Source organism: Pongo pygmaeus, chromosome 13, assembly GCF_028885625.2.
Source record: "Pongo pygmaeus isolate AG05252 chromosome 13, NHGRI_mPonPyg2-v2.0_pri, whole genome shotgun sequence".
NCBI lineage: Eukaryota > Metazoa > Chordata > Mammalia > Primates > Hominidae > Pongo > Pongo pygmaeus.
In genome coordinates, this window is record NC_072386.2 from 20,783,027 (window position 1) to 20,808,463 (window position 25,437).

The 25,437-nt window shown below is 39.8% G+C and overlaps 1 protein-coding gene across 17 annotated transcripts in view; it reads left to right on the plus strand.

Moving 5' to 3' along the window:
* Positions 1 to 25,437, plus strand: part of RNF38 (ring finger protein 38) — a 153,358-nt gene that overhangs the window by 79,717 nt on the left and 48,204 nt on the right. For 2 of the 17 annotated variants that reach the window (XM_054500038.2, XM_063650163.1), the window contains exon 3: positions 18,109 to 18,258. The exons of 2 other annotated variants lie outside the window; for them this stretch is intronic. In XM_054500038.2, the coding sequence (XP_054356013.1) occupies positions 18,109 to 18,258 (150 nt within the window). 13 more of the 17 variants (XM_054500049.2, XM_054500046.2, XM_054500045.2 and 10 more) reach the window with 13 other exon arrangements.

Consider the following 25,437-nt stretch of genomic DNA (forward strand, 5'->3'; position numbering starts at 1 on the left):
CCTTATTTCACTGGCTTTTGGGATCACATTTTCCATTAATGCCGAATTCTTAATGATTTGAGTGCTTGCTTTTCTTAACTTCAGTTGAACATTTTGTCTGGCTTTCCTCTCCAGGTATTTCTGGGACTTCCTGGGTAAACTGCTTGTCCTTCCAGCCAGTCCTTTGACCCATGGCCCATTGGTCACCAAGCTTCCCTAAGGTGTTCTCACTGGTGTCACTTTGGCTCAAGTTTAGGCCCAGCTCCTAGGCTATTGTATTTAATAAGACTATAGTTTGGGCCTAGTTCCTAGGCTATTAATATTTAATAAAGGATTTAACAGAAGGGCATTAGAACAAAGAGAACTTAAAGCTGCATATGAAATATGGCTTCACTCAAAGTATACTGGTCCAAGTTCTGCTCAGGACTTCTCTCTTCCTGATGCTTGGCTTACTGCTGTCCATAGGGCTAGCCTATCTTTCCTCAGGGAGTACCCTGAAAACTACTGATTCCTCTCCAGGGTCAACTCCAAACTGTGATCAGTTAGCTTTGCTTTGAATAAAAATTGCCAGCCTTGGCAACATGGTGAAACCCAGTCTCTACAAAAGAAAAAAAAAATTAAGTCTGTTGTGGTGGTGTATGCCTGTAGTCCCAGCTACTCGGCACTGAGGCGGGAGGATCACTTGAGCCCCCAGGAATTCAAGGCTGCAATGAGCTGTGATCATGACACTGCACCCCAACCTGGGTGACAGGTTTCAAAAAATGAAAAAAATTGATGCTGCCTTTTAGGAGGCAGTGTAGCAATATATCTTGAAATTTTAAGAAAATTCACATACTGTTTGAACCAGCAATTCTACTTCTAGAAATGTACTTTTATGGATATATTTTCAAATGCTTGCCAAACTATATGTATGTACAAGAATATTAATAATAGCTTTGTAATAGCAAAACACTGAGAACAACCTAAATGTAATACAGGATTAAAAAAAAAATACAGAGATGGTTCCTCCCTAACAAAGAAAGAATTGGCTTTGTTGAAAAGAATAACCTAGATCTGTATGTGGCTAACTTTTTTTTGTGCTCTGGGTCTCCATTGGATTCGGTAAAAACTGTAGTACCAGAATATGATTGCCCCTGAGATGAAGCTGCTGGAGCATACAGTTGAGCTCAAGGTGCTGTCTGTTCTCTGGAACAGAACGAGCAAGAGTGTGGCTTCAAAAGAGTATAGGTTACAGCAGGCCATATAGTGGAGGCCTCTTGCCTCAGGGTCAGCTCCTGCCTGGTTACCCTGTTCTAGAGGTTGAATATGCTGTGATGTGCAGTGCATGCTTTATTTGTGTCCTTGGGTCTCCACTTCTGATTGGTGTAGGTCTCTGTTTTTCTGCTTCTGACTTGGCTGTCCTAGGCACTTAGGTTTCTTCATTTGAACTCCTTCCTGGCTGATGCCTTTTCACTGTCCACCTGCTTTAGCCCCTTCACACCTTCACTACCATGAGCTTTCCCTCTGTCATCCCAGCTACCATGGTTCAGTCCAAGTCATCTCTCACCTGCACTGTGGGAACAGCCATCTGACTAACTCTTCACCCCAAAGCTGGATAAGTGGCTATATAATATGGGAGGCTTTCAGTGGACTTCGATTTGGGTGAGCCTTTGCTGCCCTCTTCTGGTTTCTAGCTGCTATAGCTGGCAGCTGCTGCTAATTAACTTTTTCTACTTTGATTTGTGTTAACATTTCTGGATGAAACTGCTTATGTCGATTGTTTTGCAGTAGTAGATCAAGTTGTAGCATGCTTGTAGATACTGTGTAGCCTAAATGTTGTTCAGCCAATATACCTTTTCCCTCAGTGCAGCTTTATCTTTTTTTTTTTTTTTTTTTTGTATTTTTGGTGGAGATGGGGTTTCATCATGCTGCCCAGGCTAATCTCAAACTCCTGAGCTCAAGTGATCTGCCCGCCTTGGCCTCCCAAAGTGCTGGGATTACAGGCGTGAGCCACCGCACCTGGCCCAGTGCAGCTTTATGTTATTCAGTCCTTTTAGCTGGTTTTGGAGGAAGAAAGGAAACTTAGGGATGACAGCAAAGCTAGCTTCAGGGAAAATTTTGGAATTTATTTTTTTTGCATCCCTTTTCCTCTCTTTTCACGGCCCACTTTCCGTTGTTCCTGTGCTTCATTTCTCCTTGGGAATTTACCGTGCGAGAAACGTAGAATCAACCACTGCTGTGAAATATATACATATCATTAATTGAAATATTTATTAGCACATGGTATGTGCTAACCCCTTGCCAGATTTGGTAAGACTTAGTCCTTGGCTTCAAGAAGTTTACTATTTATTGGGCAGAAGTGTCAAGTAAATACAAAGTTGGAAGGCAGAATGATTAATGCTATTTTAGAACACACAGGAGAAGCCACTAACTCGGCAATAGAGATTGAGGTTGTTGGAGTGAGATTATAGTAGGGATACTTGGATGTGGATGTGACGGCAGAACAGTACTGACAGTGTTAACCAATAAGAAACTGCCTTCTCATTAGTAGAGGTCCAGAACTTCCAGCAGGTAAGCCATTCTTTACCCAGCACCTACTTTGACATTTCCTTCCATGTGAATGGTTCTTCAGCATTTAGACAAGTGGTTCTTTATCTGTAGCTGTTGAATCATGCCTTTCAATGCCTTAAAATAGGAGATGGTCCTCTTTCCATTTTTGTGCATTTTCCGTCATCCATTCTTCCCCCCAACATCGGTGTCAGTGATATACAAACAAAGCAGAACTGAGACTTAAGGAGCTTACAGTTTAACAGGAGGAAACAGATATTTGATAAATGCTGTAAGGTGTTATGATACAAGTGTGTAGAGGGATAAGGAGGACAGCCTGTAACCTCATAGTCACCTTTTTTGTAAAAAGATCCTTCAGATAACCATTATTTTAGATATTCGTTGATGTCTAGAAATGCAAAACTGGTCACAAAAATAAACTATATTTACCATTTGACAGACTATTAACTAGCACTTATTTAAATTTGTTTATGATTATTGTTTAGTGTGTTTTAAAATGTATTTGTAGCAACGGTACCCTTCAAATTCACAAGATTGGGAAATGGTTTTCTAGAAGCAGATAGTGAATTTCAGAATGAGATCTTTCTTATATATATGTACCCTAAGAACAGTTGTTTTGCCTTAGTTAGAAATAAAGAAAAAACAGGACATCTAAGGAAATTTAACTCCAAGTCCAGTTAGCCAACCAGCAAATTTTCCCAAACATTTAAAGAAGGTGTTAACACCAGTCTTAAAGAAACACTTCTAGAGAATAGAAAGCAAGCCAGTACTCCCTGATTCATTTTCTGAAGCTAGCATAAGTCTTTGTAACAAAACTTGACAGGGACATTACAAACATGGGAAATTACAGGTAATCTCACTCAACACAGAAGCAAAAATTCTAAACAAACCAAATCAACCATTTAGAGCAATACAGTAAGCCTAAAATGGGCTGATTAGAAACGTGAATTCCTAACACCCCCAAACCAATCAAATTCACATATTAACAGAAAAGTCGTATGATTAACTTGCAGATACAGAAGTTTTTCATAAAGTCAAACATCCATTTATGAATTTTTTTTTTTAAGAGACAGAGTCTCTCTCTGTTGCCCAGGCTGGAGTGCAAAGGCATGATTTCAGCTCACTGCAACCTCTGCCTCCTGGGGTCAAGTGATTCTCCTGCCTCAGCATCCCAAGTAGCTAGGAGTACAGCCACGTGCCACCATGCCTGGCTAATTTTTTGTAGTTTTTAGTAGAGATGGCGTTTCACCATGTTGGCCAGGCTAGTCTCCTGACCTCAGGTGATCTGCCTACCTTGACCTCCTAAAGTGCTGGGATTGCAGGCATGAGCCACTGCACCTGGCCCATGTATAAATTTTTAATATATTAGAAATAGTAGAGAACTCCTTTAATTTTCTAAAGGGGCCTTAAAAAAAAAAAACTACAAACACCGTACTTAAATATTAAATATCGACAGTTTTTCAGTTGAGGTTTGGAATAAAACAAAGCTGTCTGGTTAGCACTGTACTAGAGGTCATTGCCAGTGCACTAAGACAAGAAAATGAGTATATGTTGGAAAGAAAGAAATGGAACAGTCAGTATTTTCTGCCAAGTAGACAAGGATATAAACAGAATTGTGTATATAGAAAACTCAAAAGAACTGAGATAAACTATTAGAATTAATAATTGAATTATATTAACAAACCTAGAATAAACCTAAGAACTAAAATGTGCAAGACCTTGACAGAAAACTATGAAACATTATTGAAAGAATTAAAGACTCAAGTAAATAGCTTATAGATTGCTGTCTTTACAATATTTAATCTTCCTATATTCCTTAACTCATTTCTAGATCTAATGCAGCCCAAGAAAATCCCAGCAGTTTCACCTTTTTCCTTGTCTTTTTTTCTTTCCTTCTTTTGAAATAATTTGATTCTAAAATTCCTATGGAAATTTAAAAGGCCAGAGATAATGTAGACACTCTGAAGGATAACCTGCTGTAACAGATGAAAGGAAGTCTTATAAAGCTGCAGTAATGACGGTGGTGTGGATCAGCACAGGGATAAAGAGAACAGTGCAGCAGACTGCTGAATCCAGAAACAAACTCATGCATATGTGGCCACAGTTTTTTAAACAAAGGAGCAGTTGGCAAGTCTTTTTCAGTATATGATGCTGTGTCAAGTAGATGTCCGTATGGGGAAGGGGGCACTTGATTCCCACCTCACCAACACCAAAAATCAATTCCAGGTGATGTGTAGATCTAAATGGAAAAGAGAAAATAATAAAAATTCTAAGGAAATAATATAGGTAAATGTCTTTATGACCCAAGTGAAGGGAAATATTTCTTAAACAGGATAATAACAGCAACTAGAAACACAAACCTGAAACCATTAGCTATAAAGATTTAAAGATGGGAGAAATTAATGGTGTGTTTTTGTGTTCTGTTAGGAATAATCCAATAAAGAGAAAAACATGATGGTATAAAAGAGAATTTGTAGAGTCACATTCTTTAAAAGGTGAAAAGTGGGTGAGATTTAGCATTGAAGAATAGGCTGAATTTGTTCACTAGGTGATCAGTTCTAAAATCCTATGCAGTTTTTGTATAGTGGCTGCTATTATTCCCATGTATTAGAATGGCAGAACACCAGAGTAAACAATCTCATTGAATAACTACCAGAACCATCTGAAGGAACTTCAGCATTTTCCTGTTCAGTAAGCAATGTTTTGATATATTTTTATTTTAAAATTGAAGGGACTCAAATGACTTGGGTAGCTCTGGAATAACAGTAGTCATTCACAATTTTCACTTTTGTCAAGAAAACCAGTTTTTTAAAGGGCAGTCTCAGAGTCAGAATTCTCAAAGCTCTTGCCAAAAGCACCTTTTCTTACAAATGCTGTACTGTCCCGTAGCCCTGTGTGGCTTTAAAAACTGATCCTGGACAATTCATTAATTGGACTAGCCACATTTCAAGTGCCCAGTAGCCACATGTCGCTAGCTTAGTGGCAGCCTTTTCGATGGGGCAGATGTAGAATATTTCTGTCATTGCAGAAAGTTCTATTAGTTCTACAGTGGGACTTTCCATCTTTGCGGACAGACACCAAATAAAATTTTAGCTGGACTGTAGTTAAGTGACTGCTCTGGTATAACTTTAACCCCTGCCACATTAGGTGTCAAAGGTGGCCCACCACTTTAAAAGCCTGCCTACTCTTTGGATGTTTACTTGCATGGCTTAAGATTTTCTGGTTAAGAAATAAATTAGAGGCTGTGCATGGTAGTTCACACCTGTAATCCCAGCATTCTGGGAGGCCAATATGGGAGGACTGCTTGAGCCCAGGAGTTAGAGACCAGCCTGGGCAACATAGTGAGACCTGTCTCTATGGAAAATTAAAAATTTAGCCTGGATTGCCTGAGCCCAGGAGTTTGAGACTGCAGTGAGATGTGATCCAGCCATTGTGCTCCAGCCTGGGCGACAGAACACCGTGTCTCAAAATAAAATAAAATAGAAGAAATAGAAGAAATTTAAAACTATCCAACCTGGGTTTGTGACAGCATTGTTGAAGATCATAACCATTTGAGAGGTTTCAGGAAGCTTGCCTCACAAAAGGTTGGCTGAAGCTCAGAGGGATTTGCTGAAGCTTAGAGGTGAGGAATGCTGGAGGACTGTAATAGATTTTTGCTGCTGAGTTCAGCACTTGAGGAATCTGCCTCTTACAATTAGACAGCTCCCAAATGTAACTTCCCTTTCCTTTCCTGATGTTCTTCTCCCATTTCCCCTCTCTTCACATAGTCCTAGCCAAGCTTGGAGGAAAAGCTATTTTACTTCAGGGTGGTCTGCGTTATGTAGGGAAGATTTTTTTTTTTTTTTTTTTTTTTAGCTTAGATTCTGGTGGAAGATCTGTAATTGCAAGGCGAATTCACAGTAGATTGCGATTTGTGAGGGATACAGAGGACAGAAAATAGGATACATTGGATAAACTTAAAGGTATGGTTGGCACTTTACCTTGAAATGAAAAAAAAAACAAAAAGAAAAACAAGTTTAGATGTGATCATCTCCAAACTGGCTGCTTCGGGAGAGAGCCAGCCACCTGGTTAACTGGGTTACATAATTCCAGTATGGGTTTGGGGTGGATATGTTCATAGGGACCTGATACCTCTTTCCAGCTTCTCTTTGTTTGTCCTGGGATTCCAAAACCTGTGATGTTATTGCTGGAACTTTGATTCAGCAGTTGCTAAACACCTACTCTTGTGTTTCTGGCACTAGGCTTGGGCCTTGGGTTTACACAGTCCCAACAGAGTCTGGGTGCTTAGTCTGATATGGGAGACAAGTGTACATAAATAATTACTATATAGTGTTGTTCATAAAGAGAATGTCCAAGGTCCAGAAGGTCCTGAAACAACATTTAGTCTGATTTCCCCCATTTTCTACTGGATGCAGCTGAGGCCCAGAGAGGGAAAGAGAGACTGGTTTAAGTAATGCCAAAAGAACTAGAACCTGAGAACCCGAGTTTTCTGTTGACTGGTCCTTAATAATTTTACTCTACCACCCTAAAATATGATCACCATCCTTGCGGGAAACATCTAATTTCTGCTTTAAAAAGCCCACCCCTTCCATGATGTCCTCTTGACTGCCCTCTCTCCTTAACTCTGATACCACTTTACTATTTTTTCCTTGTATGGATTGTGCTTTTGTGGAAATATTTATTTCCTCTCTTGTATCGTGATTTTCAGGACAGAAGCCAAGCCGGCTTCAATCTTTCTCCTTATTTCCCCTCCCCAAGCGACATCTGAACAACTGTCACACTTGTTCAGCCTCGGGCAAGTTGGGTTCGAACCTGTTTGCTTGCTGCATTGAGAGACACCTTTGCGTACTGCAATAAAAATTCCTACTTTTCGGGCCACGTGAATGCATTTATGCTGTAAGAACTACGTGAGGTTAGTTACTGTTTGATTGCGGAGTTTAGTAGGTAGGAGGCACGGAACAGTAGCAACAATTTACTAAGAGAAAATTTATAGGAATTGGAACAGGGCCCTGCGGTCCGTAGGGCAGCCTGGGGCGGGCTGGGGCGGGGCTGCGCAGTGGTGCTGCGCGCGGAGCTCTGTTGCCGGAACTAGTCCGAGTCGTGCGCCGGACCGCGCGCAGCCCCGCCCCGCCCCGCCCCGCGCGCAGCCCCGCCCCGCGCGCAGCCCCGCACCGCCCCCTTCCCCCTCGGGGTGGAAACAAAGGGGGCTCGGCGCGCGGTGCGGAGCCTAGGAGAAAAGGGAGGAGCGCTCCGGAGGTCTGGCGCGCTGAGCTCGCTAGGTTTGTGCTGGCGAGGGTACGGGGTGGGACGGGCGACCCGGACCTAAAAAGTGGGAGGGCCGCGCGTGTCGCGGCCTAGCGGCGAGGGGAGTCGCCTGCGCGCGCAGCGGAGGCCAGTGCGCCGGCGCACAGCGAGCCCGGGTCTGTGATCGCCGAGGCGGGGTGAGGCGGGGTGAGGCGGGGTGCAGCGGGGCGGGGCCGGGCCGGGCCAGGCCCCTAGTGTGGTGTTGCGGGACGGGGCCGAGGCCCGGACGGTTGGGGCGCGGGGGCGGAGAGGATGGAGCCTCCGAGGCGTTAGGCGACTCTGTCATCTGGGCGTGCAGCCGTCGTTTCCTGGCGCGGCCCGTGTGATGGTGCCGGGAGGAAGGAAGCGCAGTGACAGTGCCTCAGTTGGAGCCGGGGTTCCGGGGGTGAGGAGGCCCGCGGACGGCGGATCTGGCGAGCTGGCCGCGGGCTGGGCGAGCAGTCACAATAGGAGGCGGCGGCCCAGCGAGGAGCCGCGGGAGCTGCCCGGCAGGGCGGAGCCTCCCCTCGCAGGTACTGGCCGCCGCGGCCGTTGGCTGCAGCGCGAGGGCGGGACGGGCTGCGGGCCGTTGAGAGCCTGCGGGGCCGCGCCCGAGTCTTGGGCTAAGGTTTGACTCGGCCGCCCGGCGCTCTTTGTTCCCGCGGTGGCGAGGAGGCGCGGTCTGAGCTCGCGGAGCCGCCGGCCCGCTGCCCGGCAGATGGCCTCGCTCTCTCGCTCCCTCCCTTTTTGCCGAGACGCAGGTGAAATGATGTCACCCAAGAGAACGCGGAACCCGGTCGAAAGGGTCCTCTCTGGCGTCCTTCTGCTTCCGTGGTTTTCTGGACAGGCTGCGTTTTGTTCTCAGGGGATGCAAGTTCTTCCTTTCAGGGCTGAAGCGTGAGAGAGGTTGGTTTTTGAAACGGGAGTATTTCAGGTTATTGAGGTCCAAAAAAAATAAAGTTTTTGTTTACGTCTGTATGGCTTGTAAGGTACAGTATTTTTCTTTGTGTTGCAAAAATGATGTATGCTATTATTCAGTAAAAGTTGGGTATGCTAATTCTACTGTAAGTAGAAACACACACATGTAATTATCGCCACCATCATATGAATTGCCATTTCTTTTTTCTTAAGCGGTGGACTTAACGTATGAAAACTTAAATGTATACAAAGCTCATAATACAGTTGTTACCTTAGAGTTGCAAGTCTGCTGTATCCTGTTTGGCCTTGATTGCGAGTGCTGTTATACTTGAACATTTACCGTAAATTTCTTTCAGTAGCAAACAAACCTTGTATGTAGGCTTTAAAAAAAATTCCCTTTTATAGGGACAGTTGGAATCGAAGTAAAATTGTTCTTATCTTCAGGGAGCACCGTCTAATGGAAGAAATAGAACTTTTGTGGAGATAACAATACGAAACCAAATACATATAGATGTCAGATCAGGTGTGGGAAGCTGGGACACACTTGGAATAAAAAGATGAAATTTCTGACTGGAAGTTTACCTGGGAATTGTGTCACTTCAGATACCCCTTTCTCTGGGGTTTATAAATGTATATTTATAATATGGTATATTTCACCTTTTGCAAACCTGCTAATCATACATTGTTCATTCAATTTTAAGTTGATTTTTATGATATTTCTGTAAGACTTATTTCTAAGAGATTTGAAGGCCTTAGCGCCTATAGTTGGATAAGTTCTGCCACAGACTCGTCATGTGGGCCTCAGGCTCTCATCTGTAAAATATAAAAAAAGTTGGACTTAAATAATCTGTGGGTTTTCCACCTCTGACTTCGTCTGTGATTCTAGAAGGTAGTTCGTATTTCCATACTTGTTGGGCTTTATATGCCCATCTTGTTTTTATAGTTAAATCGTCAAGTATTATTCTGGGTGAATATTGAGGAGAATTTTCTCCGCTAAAATAACCTAATTTTTGATGAAGAGTAAACAAGATGGCATAGTCAGACTTAACTGAATCTGTTAGCATCATAATGTAGAGTGTAGATCTGTTGTCTCTCTGCCGGCAGCATTGGATGAGGCTTTTAGTTAATTCATGTTACATTCCTAGGCTGTTTCTGTTTGTGCTCACTTTCTTTTTTTGAGGCTGTGAGTGGAAAGTGTGGGTGAGAAATTCTTATGATGAAAGTTTCTGAATTGATTAGGTACTTGATCAATATGGAAAGATTATTGGTCAAGATTATGTCTTCTAGTTTATTCCAGCTATTTCTCTGTACTACCTCTAGTTTGGTTTAGGCCACCACCATTTTGTAATTCATTTTGCTGGAAAGGTAGTTCTTAATTAGTCTTGATTGTTGCATTGTGTTTGTTTTGGTTTTCCTGCTAAGAAAACATGTCAGACAGTTTTCACTTCCATTTTACTCTACTTAACTCACAGCCTTTTCTCTGGAAAGAGCGAACAGATTGTAAACATGGATTTGTACAGTATAGTTCTTGTCTAGTTCATTCATCAGCAAACGTTAACTAATACGACGTTATCTAGAGGAGATAAAGCATTAATACTTGAACTCTATATAGTAAATTAATGAGAGAAATTTAGAATAAACAGATGAAGAAGAGGGGTCATGTACACGGTCTCTTTTCCCAACTCTTACATCTTTCATTAAAAAAAAATTTTTTTAATTTCACTTTTTCCAGAAACAGGGGTTTTGCTATGTTGTCCATTCTGGACTTGAACTTCTGGGCCCAGGTGATCTTTCTTGGCTTCCTGAGTAACTAGGACTACAGGTATTTGCCATGGAGCCTGCCTGCCTTAGATCTTTCCCCTTTTTAAGGATCTGAACTTTTTACCTCTTACTTCTATCTAGGTTATGGAGCCTTATTATCCTCTTGTAGTTCCTGTTATTAATTGTCCCTCACTAGACTGAGTCGCTTTAAGGGTAAGGACTGTTTCTTTTTCCCATTTTGTAGTCACAGCATCCAGCATATGGCAGACAAGCAATAAATATTTGAATTATGGTTGTTATTTAATAAAATCATAATCATACCTCTTTTTTCCAACTATTGTAAAACCCACAATTATTGTGTAAGTAATTATTTGTGTGTGCGCCGTGTGTGTGTTTGGAGAGAGGGAGGTGGAGAGAGTGTATAAAATTTTTTATTGGTTTGGACTTTTGTGGTCTAGATATTTTTCACATCTGTGTAATTCTTTGTGGTAACCAAACTAAGTAAAACGATTTTAGACATACTTCTTTGAGGGGAGAAAAATCTTTGTGTAGGCAAATCTAGATTTTGGAAGGGAAGGAAAGAAAAGTTTGTTTAAAATATGTAACTCTTATTTTTCCTACCCTTTATTTCTGCATTCTCTGCGTAATGGATAGGGGATTTCTTTAGTTGCATCTGTTTTCTTTTCCTTTTTTCTTCTTTTTCATCACCTTATGGGATTGTGGACTGGGGAAAGGAAGTAGGGGAGCCTTAGGCTATTTTCACAGACCCTATTGCTGCTATGCTCTTAGAAAGAGATGGGTCCAGTTTGTTTGCCTAAACTCAAGAGTGGGAACCATAATTTCTTTTTAGAAATGATTGTTCCAGTGCTGGGCAGTAATGAACATCCTCACCCACATAGTACCAGTCCTTGAATGGTTTCTCCTAATACTGCCTATTAGCTTTTCAAAATTATTTTTTGGGTCAGGCATGGTGGCTCACGCCTGTAATCCCAGCACTTTGGGAGGCCAAGGTTGGTGGATCACCTGAGGTCAGGAGTTTGAAACCAGCCTGAATAACATGATGAAATCCTGTCTTTACTAAAAATACAAAAAATTAGTCGGGTGTGGTGGCCAGCACCTGTAATCCGCTACTCTGGAGGCTGAAGCAGGGGAATTGCTTGAACCCGGGAGGCAAAGGTTGCAGTGAGTCAGTATCATGCGAGTCAGGATTGCTCCACTGCCCTCCACTCTGGGCAACAAGAGCGTAGCTTTGTCTCAAAAAAAAAAAAATAATAATAATAATATATATACACACACACACACACACACACACACACACACACACACGCCTATACACATATATATATGAAAAGCAAATTGTGACCATTGTGTAGTGATAGAATGATTTTATTTTTTATTCCTTTCATTGTCTTTCATGTGTCATTTGTGTATGAGAATTGTTGAAGTTTAGAGATGAATGACTTAAAAATTTTGTCTTGGATCTCAGAGGGTCAGTTCTATCCAGTGTTTGGACCTCAGTTTTCCAGAACCAGGCTCTCGATTTTTTTTTAAAGGAGCTTTTTATTGAGTTACGTTTTATATACCATAAAATTCACTCCATTCAATTAGATTTTTTTTGTTACATTTTGAACATTTCTGTTGTCCCCCAAAGATCCCTGTGCCCATCCAGGCCTGCCTTTTGCATAACTCTAAGCGTGCACAGTCCCATTCCTGCTTGCAGTGTTCTCTCCTGGACCAGCTTTGAAGAATGTCATCCGGGACTTTGAGTACCCCTGCTCCACACTGTCAAAATCCTTTCAGAGAACTCTGCTCCCAGAAAACAAAAGCCAAGGAAACAGATTTGATTTAGGCCCAGTGATAGAACTCTTCTCAAAGGAAAGGTGACATTTAGGTCTAGTTTATTCTCAGAACAGGGAAAAAAAAAATCCTAGCAAGGAGCACAGCATGCATCAGTAGCTCAATGATTTATTCTGCGTCAGTAGGATGGGGTGGACTTACTGGGCAACCACTGACTTCATTTAATGGTAACCTGCAGGTGAGTGCATCAGATCTCTTCCTTGATCAAAGCTTTTAGCTTGTCTCATTGCCAACCAGATTTCTAAGAAACTTGTTACACAGATCAGAAAGGCAGGCTGTTACATCATTTGCTTATAGTTTGGAAAATTGTTCTTTTAATAAATAGTTGAATGCCTGCTATGTGCCATGTACTCTTCTAGGTGTTAATGACATTGTGCTGAACAGTACATGTTCTCCTGAAGGTATGCTCAAGTCACCTCATTGATTTGGCTGCTCTTTTAATCTTTATAGGGAGTTCTCTGTTTTTCTTCCTAATATTCCAAGATAACTTTTTTCTTGAATTTATGAAGTCCTGTTTATATTTAACCCTACCTTATGATCATAGCATTTAAATAATTGTCCCCTCCCCCAAGTAGTAGTGTTTCTGGTTGCTACTTTTTAATGGCTGCATAGTTCAAGCAAGTGTACCGTAATTTTACTTAGCAAATATTTGTTAAATATTTAGGTTGCTTCTAGTTACCTTTTAAATTGTTGCTATTATTGTGCTGTGGTGACCATATTCATGCATATGGCTTTTCTCATATTTTGGTATATAACCTGATAATTTGTCAGTTTAAATATTAGAGATTCAAACATGTTTTTTAAACTATTAATAAAATCTACCAAATTACTTCCAAGAGATTAACAGTGGCCATCATGGAAGTGGTGAGAATATTTGGAGTTTTGGATTTGACTTTATTTTACAGATGCCCAGACTTGTAGCTAGAGGTGACACTAAGCACCTGACTCCTCATCTAATGTTTTGTTTTCGTCTTTTATATTAGGCTGTGATTTTAGTGCTTTTGACCGACTAGTTGGTATGCTGAAGAATGCTCTGTGGGCCTTTGTGAACACCTTATTTTGTAGAAGTACGTTATGTCATACTGGCATAGAAGTCATGTACCTGTATCCTCTCTCTCACTTTTACTGCAGAAAAAAAAAAAAAAAAGGAAATGAATGAAGAAGGATGCTGTTGTCAGAAGCAATTTTAAATGTTTGGGGACAGTGTCTTGTCCTAAATGCTAATTTTAGTGCGATAATTACTAATAATGCCTGCAAGTCTCCAAGAAAAGTTAAATTGTTGGTTATGTTACCAAAACACAGAATGGCCAGATTAAACAAAGGCTGTCCTAAAATAGTAGTGTTGATGCTTAAAAGGTTACACTGTTTTCTGTAAACTTTAGTTTTGTGAAATAGGGTTTTCTTAGTTATGCTTAATGGATTAGTCATATGATTATATGGAAATAGACATTAAACATGTTAAGTTTTTGGGAGTTGCAGACTTAATGTGGTCTCAGGATGTTTCCTTGGCAGGACTTTTTAAATACAGGTTGCATTCTGAGAGAAAGCCAGAGTTACCAAATCTGTAATGCTGAACAGTTGCCAGTCTAGAGAAAAATTATATCAGTTTTCAGGAAACAAGTTTATTTTTAACTACTAAAAATGGTTTTAAATAGGCCTGGTGGAATAGTTGATACTAATCAAACTAGATTATAAAAAAGAATGTTACTTTAAAGTAGAAGGTGGTTTTGTGGGTTGAGTATGAACCTTAGAATTTGATAGACTTGAGGTCAGATTATGGTTTTGATATTTCTGAAGTGTGTGACTTTAAGCATCTGAGGTGTGTGACTTTAAGCAAGTCTGTTAAACCTGATGTTCAGTGTATAAAGATGGGAGAGCCCAGTTCAGTTTCTGGCATGAAGCTAGCTGTTACCAGATTGAGGCTTTAAAACCTGCTATACTGCTTAAATAAAAATGTATTAATTTTTATATCTTTTATAATCAAATCAGTGTAGCCAAAATTCTGGAGAAGAAACTTTTTCATTGTGGTACAATAATTTTTATTAAAGTTATATACATACACATTGTGTTTTCTGCAACAAATTACTACAAATTTATTTGTTTAAAACACAAAGATTTCCTCACAATTTCCATGAATCAGGAGTCCTGGTATGGGGTTAGCTGCTGGGCCCCCTGTCCAGGGTCTTACCTTGCAGGAGCTGTGATTTCTTTCTTTTCTTTTCTTCTTCTTTTTTTTTTTTTTTTTTTTTTTTTTGAGACAGTCTTGCTCTGTCACCAGGCTGGAGTGCAGTGGCGCGATCTCAGCTCACTGCAGCCTCCACCTCTCGGATTCAAGTGATTCTCCTGCCTCAGCCTCCCAAGTAGCTTGGGACTACAGGTGTGCGCCACCACACCCAGCTAATTTTTGTATTTTTAGTAGAGATGGGGTTTCATCATGCTGGCCAGAATGGTCTCTATCTCTTGACCTCATGATCTGCCCTCCTCGGTCTCCCAAAGTGCTGAGATGACAGGCGTGAGCCATTGTACCCAGCCCAGAGCTGTGATTTCATCTGTGTCTCCTTCCAAGTTCACTGGTAGAATGTGGTTCTTGTGATTATAGGACTGAGGTCCCCCATTTTCTTGCTGGCCGTCAACTGGTGACTGCTTTCAGCTCCTAGAAGCTGCGCTCAAGCCCCTGCCACATGGTACCTTTCACATGCCTTCTCACAACATCTTAGTCTGAAGAATTGGCAAGAGAATCTCTTGGGAAGGACTCAGTTCTGCTTTCTCTGATTAAGTCAGGCCCAGGCTCACTCAGGATAATCTGTCTTTAACTTGAATTCACCTTACTTGGAATCTTCATTACATCTGAACGTCTTTCCTCCTTTGTCATATGATTTTACCTAATCATGGGAATGAAATACATCACATTCACAGCCCTGCCTGCGCACATGGGGAAGGGGGTTTGTACAGGAGATGGACACCAGAGGTAATCTTGGGCAACCTATGTATGGGACTGCCTGCGACAGACACACACACACACACACACACACACACACACACACACACACACACGTGTGTGATTTTATTTTACCTAGTAGTAAAATAAAATTGTACCTCCACACACACACACGTGTGTGTGTGATTTTATTTTACCTAGTAGTAAAATAAAATTGTACCTCCTTTTAATCAAGCCCATCTATGGTTTTGTCCCAGACTTATTTTGAATATAGCTTTTCTCCATTATATTCGAATATAGCTTTTCTCCATTATATTCGAATATAGCTTTTCTCCATTATATTCGAATATAGCTTTTTTCCATTATATTTGAATATAGCTTTTCTCCATTATATTGGTCCATCCTTTTTAGGACAAATGGAGCCCCTGATCAAAGGAAAACTATTGTGAGTAGGAGAGGATATGCTTGAAAATTATGGCCACAGGGACCAGGTTGGCCAGTTTTTCATTTGTCTATGACCAAGATCTTAAGATTTCAAAGGAACAAGGAATGAAGGAGAAGAAACATAACCTTGATTTGTCTTTTCCCAGCCAGCTACTTGTACTAGCAATTTTGTAAGACTGCTTTGGGCATGATAGTTGAAGGCAGGATGGCCTTAGGATAACACGCTACAAAGGATACATAATGAGCAAATGAAAAGCTTAAGAGGATGCAAAAAGATTCCTACATAAACAAACCATTTTGAGAGAGTGGCAAAAGCCCTCCTTAGATTGAGTCAGGAATGTGAAATACTCCTTTTTCTATGAAATCTTAACTCTTACCTTCACATTAATTCAGAACTCCTACTCCTAATTTTTCCCTGTTTTATGGCCTTTAAATATTATGTTGGCTGCTTGCGTCTGGGTTTCAAAAATTGTTAGAATGAGCTTCTTGAGGGTAGGGCCCATGTTTTTATATCTTATTAGATTAGCAAATACTTACTTATTTTTAGAAATTGTCTCACCATGTTGACCAGGCTGGAGTATAGTATTGCAGTCATAGCTCACTGTAACCTCAAACTGCTGGGCTCAAGTGGAGCTCCTGCCTTAGCCTCCTGAGTAGCTAAGACTACAGGAGTGTGCCACCATGCCACACTAATTTAATTTTTTTAGTTTTTATTTATTTATTTTTTATTTTTGGGTAGAGATAGGGTTCTCTCTTATGTTGTCCAGGCAAGTCTTGAGCTCCTGTACTCAAGCTCTTCTCCCACCAGGGCCTCCCAAAGGGTTGAGATTACAACTGTGAGCCACTGCATTTGGCCTGTCTCTATCTTCTTCCTAATGTAATTGTTGGCTTGTAGGAGTCAGTCAGTAAATACACCTTGATTCAGCAATGCATACTTCTGCGTAATGGTAAAGGATAGCACATTCATGTTTGTAGTATAGAGATCAGAACATTCTGTACAGAAAACTAATGAATTCTAAAGTTTCTGTTTTCAAGTGCTTTGTTTTTTACTTCTAGGTGAGTCTTTGGAAGTATTTTTACTCTTACCAGTGGGCACAGTTATCTGTTTACCAGGTCCGTAGCAAACCAGAAACAAAATACTATAAAAAGGCTAAGGAAGGTGGGGGTATTAATATATTAACAGCAGGGATATTAATAGCATTTCATTTTATGATCGGTTTCTGGCTGCTTCCTTACTATCTAGCCATACTAAATGTTTTGCAGTTTCCTGGCTACACTGCTGTCTCTTGGCAGCTACTTTTCCATAGCAGCTAGTTCCTAGCGTTACCATAATACTTACATCATGCAGTGATTTACTTTTGTTTCTTTCTTATAGCGTATACTTTTTGAAAGCAGGAAACGATGTCTTTGTTTTTGGTTTAATGCCTGTCACCAAATAGATGCTTAAATGTAGGCTTGAGTGAATGAATGAGGCAATGAAACTCTAAAAAGAAGACCATGTTAAAGTATATAACTTTTAGTGTAGGGACAAGAAGGGACCACGAGCCTTAACCCCCCAAGAAGAATTCACTGTCACAGCACAGTGGAACACATTATGTTCATGATTTTTTTTTAATGTTACAGAGTAAGTATATTTACATATGAATTTAAGGGGATTAACCCATAACCAAGTCAAACATTTATTTTTGTTTTTTAATTTTTGTAGATACTGGGGCGATCCTCCCACCTTTGCATACCAAAGTGCTGGGATTACAGGTGTGACCACTGCATTGGCCAAATCAAGCATTTGAAACGTGGCAGTCATTTACTTTTGTGCTTGTGATTGTGTCCTTTATTCCTTAGGAAGGTCATTAGGTTTGTGTTGAATAGAGCTGAGATTTCTGCAGTCAAACATGATTGCTATAGAAAATTTGCCACAAATATTGTTAAATCTGTCATCTTCCTTTGCATGATTATTTGGAAGGTTAACTAAAAAACAGAATGGGAAAAAGTATTAATCTTGGTCCAGGCAAACACTTAACCTTTCTGTACTTAAGATATGTAATTTTACCTTGGGTTTTCTTAGCATGAAGTCTGTCCTTTAGGATTTCAGAATTAACATCAACAGAAAAAGTTACCAATAGGTATTTGGGAAACAGGAAGGACGTGGTGTTCTTGGGCTGTGCTGTTTTGCCTCCAACAGTTTTTGTAAGAGATCCATTGCCAGAGGCAACCTTTGCCATCTTTATGTTTTGATGTTTAAAATTAATTTTTAATTTCTTTCCTGTCTTCGCTAGCAGAATCATCAAATACCTAGAAAATCCAGACTATCCTTCATAGGCGTGATTCTCCACATTGGTGCAGCTAGCCATGAACTATCCTTTTCTTCCTCTTTTTCCCAGATATCTCCCGGGGCCAATTCAGCATCTCTACCTGGCCATCCTAACAAGGTGATTTGTGAAAGGGTGAGACTTCAGAGCCTGTTCCCTCTCCTCCCAAGTGATCAGAACACTACCGTTCAAGAGGATGCTCACTTCAAAGCTTTCTTCCAGGTTCTTATATATTTACCCTTTCCCTACATAGGGCTGAAAGTCACATTCTACGGTGTTTCTAGGAAGGCTTGAAACAAAATGCCCAATATCGTCTCCTTGTTTTCTGTTGTATGTGGAAATAAGTATTCTTCTTAGAGGACTTCAATATTTTTTCAGCCAGCTTTTCTGACAAATGTTTGTCTTCTTGAGCTACTCAGCTACTGTTAATTATTTGACTACTTAATATTCTTGTGTTTTGATCTTTTGGTCTTAAATCACTTGTCCTAATAGGTCAAGTTCTGTAGGAAAGTAGAAGATAGTGTAGAATATATGAAGTTGTGTAGGAAAGGAAAAATGAAAGCATGTAAGATGTTCACTGGTTACTTGCTTGGCACCCAGAGTTCGATAGTAACATATATTTCTGAGAGAAAACATGGTTACTTGTCTTCTTTTACCTGTGGGTAAACATGTGAGTTAAAAATTTTTTTTTAAATATAAAATGAAAACTCGAAAGTAAGATGTGTAAATGGATTGAAACTCATTAGGTTATTAACAAGATTACTGGGATCTGCCCATAGAAATCATTGGCTACCAAACTTTCAATCCATATTCCTCGAGAAGCATGTTTTAGTAATGGAAGTCAGTATCGCTGTTACCACAAAAGTTAGGTTACACAATTGCCTCTGAGTGGTAGGATTGCAGGCCAATGTGTGTAAACCTGAGGTAGTGAAATAATTGATCATCAAGGCTGGGACTTTTGAATAAGAGCCAGCTCATTTTCTGTTTGTATGAAAGTGAAATGCTTGTGACACATAAAGTTGGAGATAAAAAATTTGGAGGGATTGGTGATCTAAGGCTCTTCAGTCTGGTATTCCTTCTTGGAATTTGTGCCAGGTTCTCTGCTTTGCATGTATTAACTCTTTTTGTTTTTAGCCCTCACAATAAACTAGTCATTGATGGTTTTTAAGATGTGGAAACAGGCTAAGAAAAGCTCAGTGAGGTGCCTAATCACATATGTAGTTATTTGGCAGAGAAGGGGCTCCAGTCTAACTTTAGCTATATCTTGTCTACTATGTATTTGTGGAAGAAATGGACTTAATACCCTTACTACTGCCACCAATAAAAAGGGTTTTTTTTGGGGGGGGTACTTTTCTCCATACTCCCTTTGTGTTTTCAAACAATAACTCAATATAAACTTTAATTTCAGAGAGTAGCTGCCAAATGCAGTAGATTTAAACTCATGTTGTGAAAACAAAACAAAGTTAGAGCCAATTGCATTTGAGTGTTGCAGAAAGATGAAATGTATTGTTGTTAAATTTTTATTTAAATAGTCTTAATTTAACTTAAGCCTTATTTTCCTTGAACCTTAGAACAAAGCCCTCAATGAACTTTGCGGCGGGGGTGCAGGGGGATCTAGAAGGTTTTTTTGCCCAGAAACTGCCCTACATGGAAGCACTGTTCGACATGAAGCAAAGTAGATCTTTCTCACAACCTCTTTGAGATACTGATACCTTCAGCTAGTTGATATCTTTTTAAAAAGGGTGTAATTTATTAGTTCCAGTTATGCTTCTTATCCTTAAAAACTTAGTTACCACATGCAAAGAAAAACCTACCCTGCCATCTAGTGTCACAAAATTATTCTCTTAATGTGTTATGCTTTCTTCTTGGCTTTCTCCTCAAGTACCTTCTCTCCCAATTCTTTCTACTTTTCCTTCTTTTTAGAATAATCTGTTTTAAACAGATTTACGTGTGTTCTCATTTTTTTCTTAAGGCATCCTCTCTGCTTCCTTTAAACTCCTGTCTTTTCTGAGAACATCAGCCTTCTCTAAGAGTAAAGAAGTTAATTGATTGATTTCCACCATCCCCCACACCGAGCATGAGGAGTTGGGTGTATGGCTAGTCAAGTGGCAATATGGGAGAAAAAAATGTGTTGCTACACTTCCTGGATTCTTACTGTTGTTTCTACCACCAGTCTTTTTGAACAAAAAAAGTTATCCTGTTTTTGAGCTTTTTTTTGGTCAGTCATATCTATTATTTATCAGTTCTGTCATTGTCCTTGTTTATTACAAACTTTTACATTTTGCTTCTCATATTTGCTTGTTTTGTATTGCTCCTAGTCAGGACTTCTTTTTAATTGCCCAAAATCCTGGGTTTTCTTTTAAATTTTACATGCTTTATTTGTGAAATAATATTTGTGAAATATTTCATATATGCAATTTAGAAAATGTAAAGCAGACACCTATATAATAATAAGACCATCTAGTGTAAGAAACCAGCCATTACCAACACTTTTGAAGCCCCCATATGACCCTCCATGTTATATCCCATACTTGTGCCTCACGTACATCTCTCTCTTCAGTATCCTTTTGTTTTTCTATATGGTTTACCATATAAAATATCCCTTGATATTATACTGTTTAGTTTTGCTTGTTTCTGAAGTTAGTATAAATGATGTCACACTTTGTATACTTTTTAAAAAATTCATCCCTACTAGTGCATCTGCCTGTATACTTGATTTATTTTATTGTTTTTAGTTTTCTATTATATGAATATACTGCAGCTTGTCTCCTTTCTTTTTTGCTTGACATTTGGGTAGTTTCATGCTTTTTTTGTTTTTGTTTTTGTTTTTTAATGTTATTACAAGCAGTGCTTCCAGGAATATTTTGTATGTGCTTCCCAGTGCACATTTGGTTGGTATTTTAGTGTTTCTGTGAAAATGATGGCTTTGTGTACTCATTGCCCACAGAAGAGGTGTAAGTGTAGGCTCATTTGCATCTCTATAAAAACCCATATTTAAAATTAGAATCTTAAAGTGCTTCTTACAATATTTTAAACATTTTAAAATTAAGGTATACTTAACATAAAATTTACTTTTTTAGCATATAGGTTTGTGAGTTTGACAAATGCATACAGATGTGGAGTCACCACCACAATGAATAATAAAACAGTTTCATCACCCCCCAAAATTCCCTCATGTCTCTTTGCTGTCAACCCCTATCTTAAAGTTTTAAAATTTGCCATGTCTTTACTATCAGTGGATTCAATGGTTGTGATTGAAGATAGTAAGTTTTCAAAAGGTAATTAAGTACATGGTGAGATAATTTTATATCTGGCACAACCATTAATTTCAGGGGTGTTTGTGATATCTTAATGACTGCTATGTTATAGCTTTTATTTTGTAAATTTGTTAACAGAAAGTGGTCCTGATCCAGACCCCAGGAGAGGGTTCTTAGATTTCGTGCTAGAAAGAATTTGAGGTGAATCCATAAAGTGAAAGCAAGTTTATTAAGAAAGTAAAGGAGAGCAGCCCTAAGGCCTGCTGTTTGCCCATTTTTATGGTTATTTCTTGATTATATGTTAAACACGGGGTGTATATTATTCATGCCTCATTTTTAGACAAGGTAGGTGCTCCCACGCGGTGGCTCACACCTGTAATCCCAGCAATTTGGGAGGCCGAGGCGGGCAGATCACTTGAGGTCAGGAGTTCGAGACCAGCCTGGCCAACATGGTGAAATCCCGTCTCTACTAAAAATACAAAAATTAACCAGGCCTGGTGGTGCGCACCTGTGGTCCCAGCTACTCAAGAGGCTGAGACACAAGAATCGCTTGAATCCGGGAGGCAGAGGTTGCACTGAGCTGAGATTGTGCTGCTGCACTCCAGCCTGGGCAACAGAGCAAGACTACCTCTCAAAAAATAAAAATAGACCATATTGAGTAACTTCCTGACATTGCCATAAGATTTGTAAACTGTCATGGTGCTGGTGGGAGTGTAGCAGTGAGGATGACCAGAGGTCACTCTCATCACCATCTTGGTTTTAGTGGGTTTTAGCCGGCTTCTTTACTGCAACCTGTTGCATCAGGAAGGTCTTGTATCTTGTGCTGACCTCTTACCTCATCCTGTGACTCAGAATGCCTAACTTGATGGGAATGCAGCCCAGCAGGTCTCAAGTCTTATTTTACCAAGTCGCTGTTTAGTACGGAGGCACTCTGGTTCAAACGCCTCTCACAAATTTACTAAAGTTAAATTAGGTGAATGAAAATTTGAAAAGCTATACACATAGAGAAATATGCCAGGTTTCTGAAAGAGGAAACAAATTATTGTGAAAATACCTATATTCTAGCAAATTTGTAGACTTAATGAAATTTCCAGCCAAAATATCAGCAGAATTTTGTTTTTAGAGCTTTCAGAATTATTTTTAAATTCATATGGAAGATTATTGAAGAAAAGGGGGAAAAACTTTTCCAAAAATTGTCATAAGGGGAGAAATATGCCATAAGAGATAGCAAATCCTATTAGAAAGAAATAGCTCTGTCAGAGACCTCTGTGTTGGTATTAGATTGGTGCAAAAGTAATTCTGGTTTCAGACCGTGAATTTTAAATCATCATACTTAGGCCCAAACACATCTTTATTATTCAAAATGGGAACCATTACAATCAACACATTTTTACCAACGATAAATAAGTTTGTTTATTCTGGTAGCATAAAAATCACTGCTTCGGGATTGGATGTACTCTTGGAAAATATTTTCTGCATCCTGCTGGTTGTAGAAGGCTTTTCCCAGCAAAAAGTTGGTTGTCAAGATGCTTGAAGAAGTGGTAGTCGGTCAGCGAGAGGTCAGGTAAATATGGCAGATGAGGCAAAACTTTGTAACCCAATTTGTTCAATTTTTGAAGCGTTGGTTGTGCGACGTGCCAAGAATTCGACGAGAAGAATTGGGCCCTTTCTGTTGACCGGTGCTGGCTGCAGGCATTGTAGTTTTCGGTGCACATCATCAATTTGCTGAGCATACTTCTCAGATGTAATGGTTTTTCAGAGATTCAGAAAGCTGTAGTGGCTGAGCACGGTGGCTCATGCCTGTAATCCCAGCACTTTGGGAGGCCGAGGCGGGTGGATCAGCTGAGGTCAGGAGTTCAAGACTAGCCTGGCCAGCATGGTGAAACCCCATCTCTACTAAAAATACAAAAATTATCTGGGCATAGTGGCGCATGCCTGTAATCCCCGCTACTCGGGAGGCTGAGGCAGGAGAATCACTTGAATCTGGGAGGCGGAGGTTACTGTGAGTCGAGATCGCGCCATCGCACTCCAGCATGGATGACAAGAGCGAAACTGTGTCTCCAAAAAAAAAAAAAAAAAAAGCTGTAGTGGATCAGACCAGCAGCAGAGCAGACCACCAAACAGTGACCGTGACCTCTTTTTGGTGCAGTTTTGGCTTTGGGCAGTGCTTTGGAGCTGCTTCTTGGTGCACCCACTGAGCTGGTTATTGGTTGTCGTATAAAATCCACTTTTTATCTCATAACAAAATCTGATAAAGAAATGGTTCCTTGTTCTTGTGTAGAATAAGAGAAGATGACACTTCAAAATGATTTTTTTTTTTTTTTTTAATTTTCGGTTAGCTCATGAGGCACCCACTTACCGAGCTTTTTCACTTTTCCAATTTGCTTCAGATGCCAACCGACCATAGCATAGAACAATTCACGTTGAGTTCTTCGGCAACTTCGCATGTAGTTGTAAGAGGATCAGCTTGATGATTGCTCTCAATTGGTCATTGTCAACTTCTGATGGACGGCCACGCCCCTCATCTTCAAGGCTCTCGCCTCCTTTGCAAAACTTCTTGAACCACCACTGCACTGTATATTCGTTAGCAGTTCCTGGGCCAGATGCATTGTTGATGTTACAAGTTGTCTCTGCTGCTTTACGACCCACCTTGAACTAAAATAAGAAAATTGCTTGAATTTGCTTTTTGTCTAACATCATTTCCTTAGTCTAAAATAAACATAAATCGCAAGTAATAAGTCATTAACAAAGAACATAAAGTGAGAAATTCCCATTAAAATGATATATAACATAACCACATTTATTTAAGAATATACTCCAATACCAAACGGCAAATTCCAGCACTGCATAAATTGCAATTATTTTTGCACTCACCTAATATATCTGGTGGATATTTTTCAGCCCCTCATCCTGCATCCTTGAAACCTCCTTCCCCTGGCTTCCATCACACTCCACCCTCCTGCTATGTTGGAGTTTCTTAGGTTTCGGTATTGGGCCTTGTTTTCATTACATAAACTTTCGAGGGGCATAAACTTTCATTACATAAACTTTCTTAGGTTTCGGTATTGGGCCTTGTTTTCATTACATAAACTTTCGAGGGGCAATTTTGTCCATGTCTGCAGCTTCATGAACTATGATCCATCTATATATCAACACTCCTAAATTTATATTCCTGCCCTCTGAGCTTCAGCTGTTTACAGAACACCTCCAGGTGGGGTATCTCTCAAAGGGTCTCTTGATTTCAGGTTGTTTTAGTGTCTTTCCTATTTTCACTGGTTTCATGTTTATACTTTAGATTTTTTATTTTAGTCTCTTATCTATAATTATAGCTTAAAATTATTATAGTTACAGATACATGAGTAGAATCTAGTACTCTGGTAGAAATATAGTGATAACTACAATTGTAGCATCAAGCTAAATGAGTTTTTGTGAACCAATGATGTTTTGTGTAATTAGGAACTGTGAAAAATATAGTATATAACATCACTAGTCTGTTACTCAAATACTAGCCATGCAGGCCTCCTTAGACTTAGGAAGCCACTTTATTTATAGTTCCTGTGTTTTGGTGGACTAGCAGTTATAGCCAATGATAGGAAAATACCGTGTTTTACTATTCATTATGGTGTGATTGCAATACATTATACTACTAGAGTGCCTTTCTGAGCAGCCACTGCATATCAAACTGTTATTTTCTTTGGGCTCCCGTTTAAAAAAAAAAAAAAAAAAACTTGGCTCATATCAAAGAGCAAAATTTTTTTGTTTCTGCATGTTTATGGTAACTTTTGAAAACAAAACATTCAAAGTCTCTTTTTTTCTTCTATATCTGCAAGTAAAATAACATTTCAGGAGAATATATTAGTTGTCTGGTTGAGAGACAATTTCATTGCAAAATTGTGATCTGAGGAGTATAAGAGTCATACATCAAATGAAAGTCCTATGTGAAATGAGACTGTGTACATTATATAGTTCAAGGGCAGCATGTTCACTGAACTGCCTTAAAAAGTTTCAGTTTCACTAATAGAAACACATTTTAGGCCGGCCACGGTGGCTCATGCTTATAATCCCAGCACTTTGGGAGGCTGAGGTGGGCAGATCATGAGGTCAAGAAATAAAGACTGTCTTGGCCAACATGGTGAAACCCAGT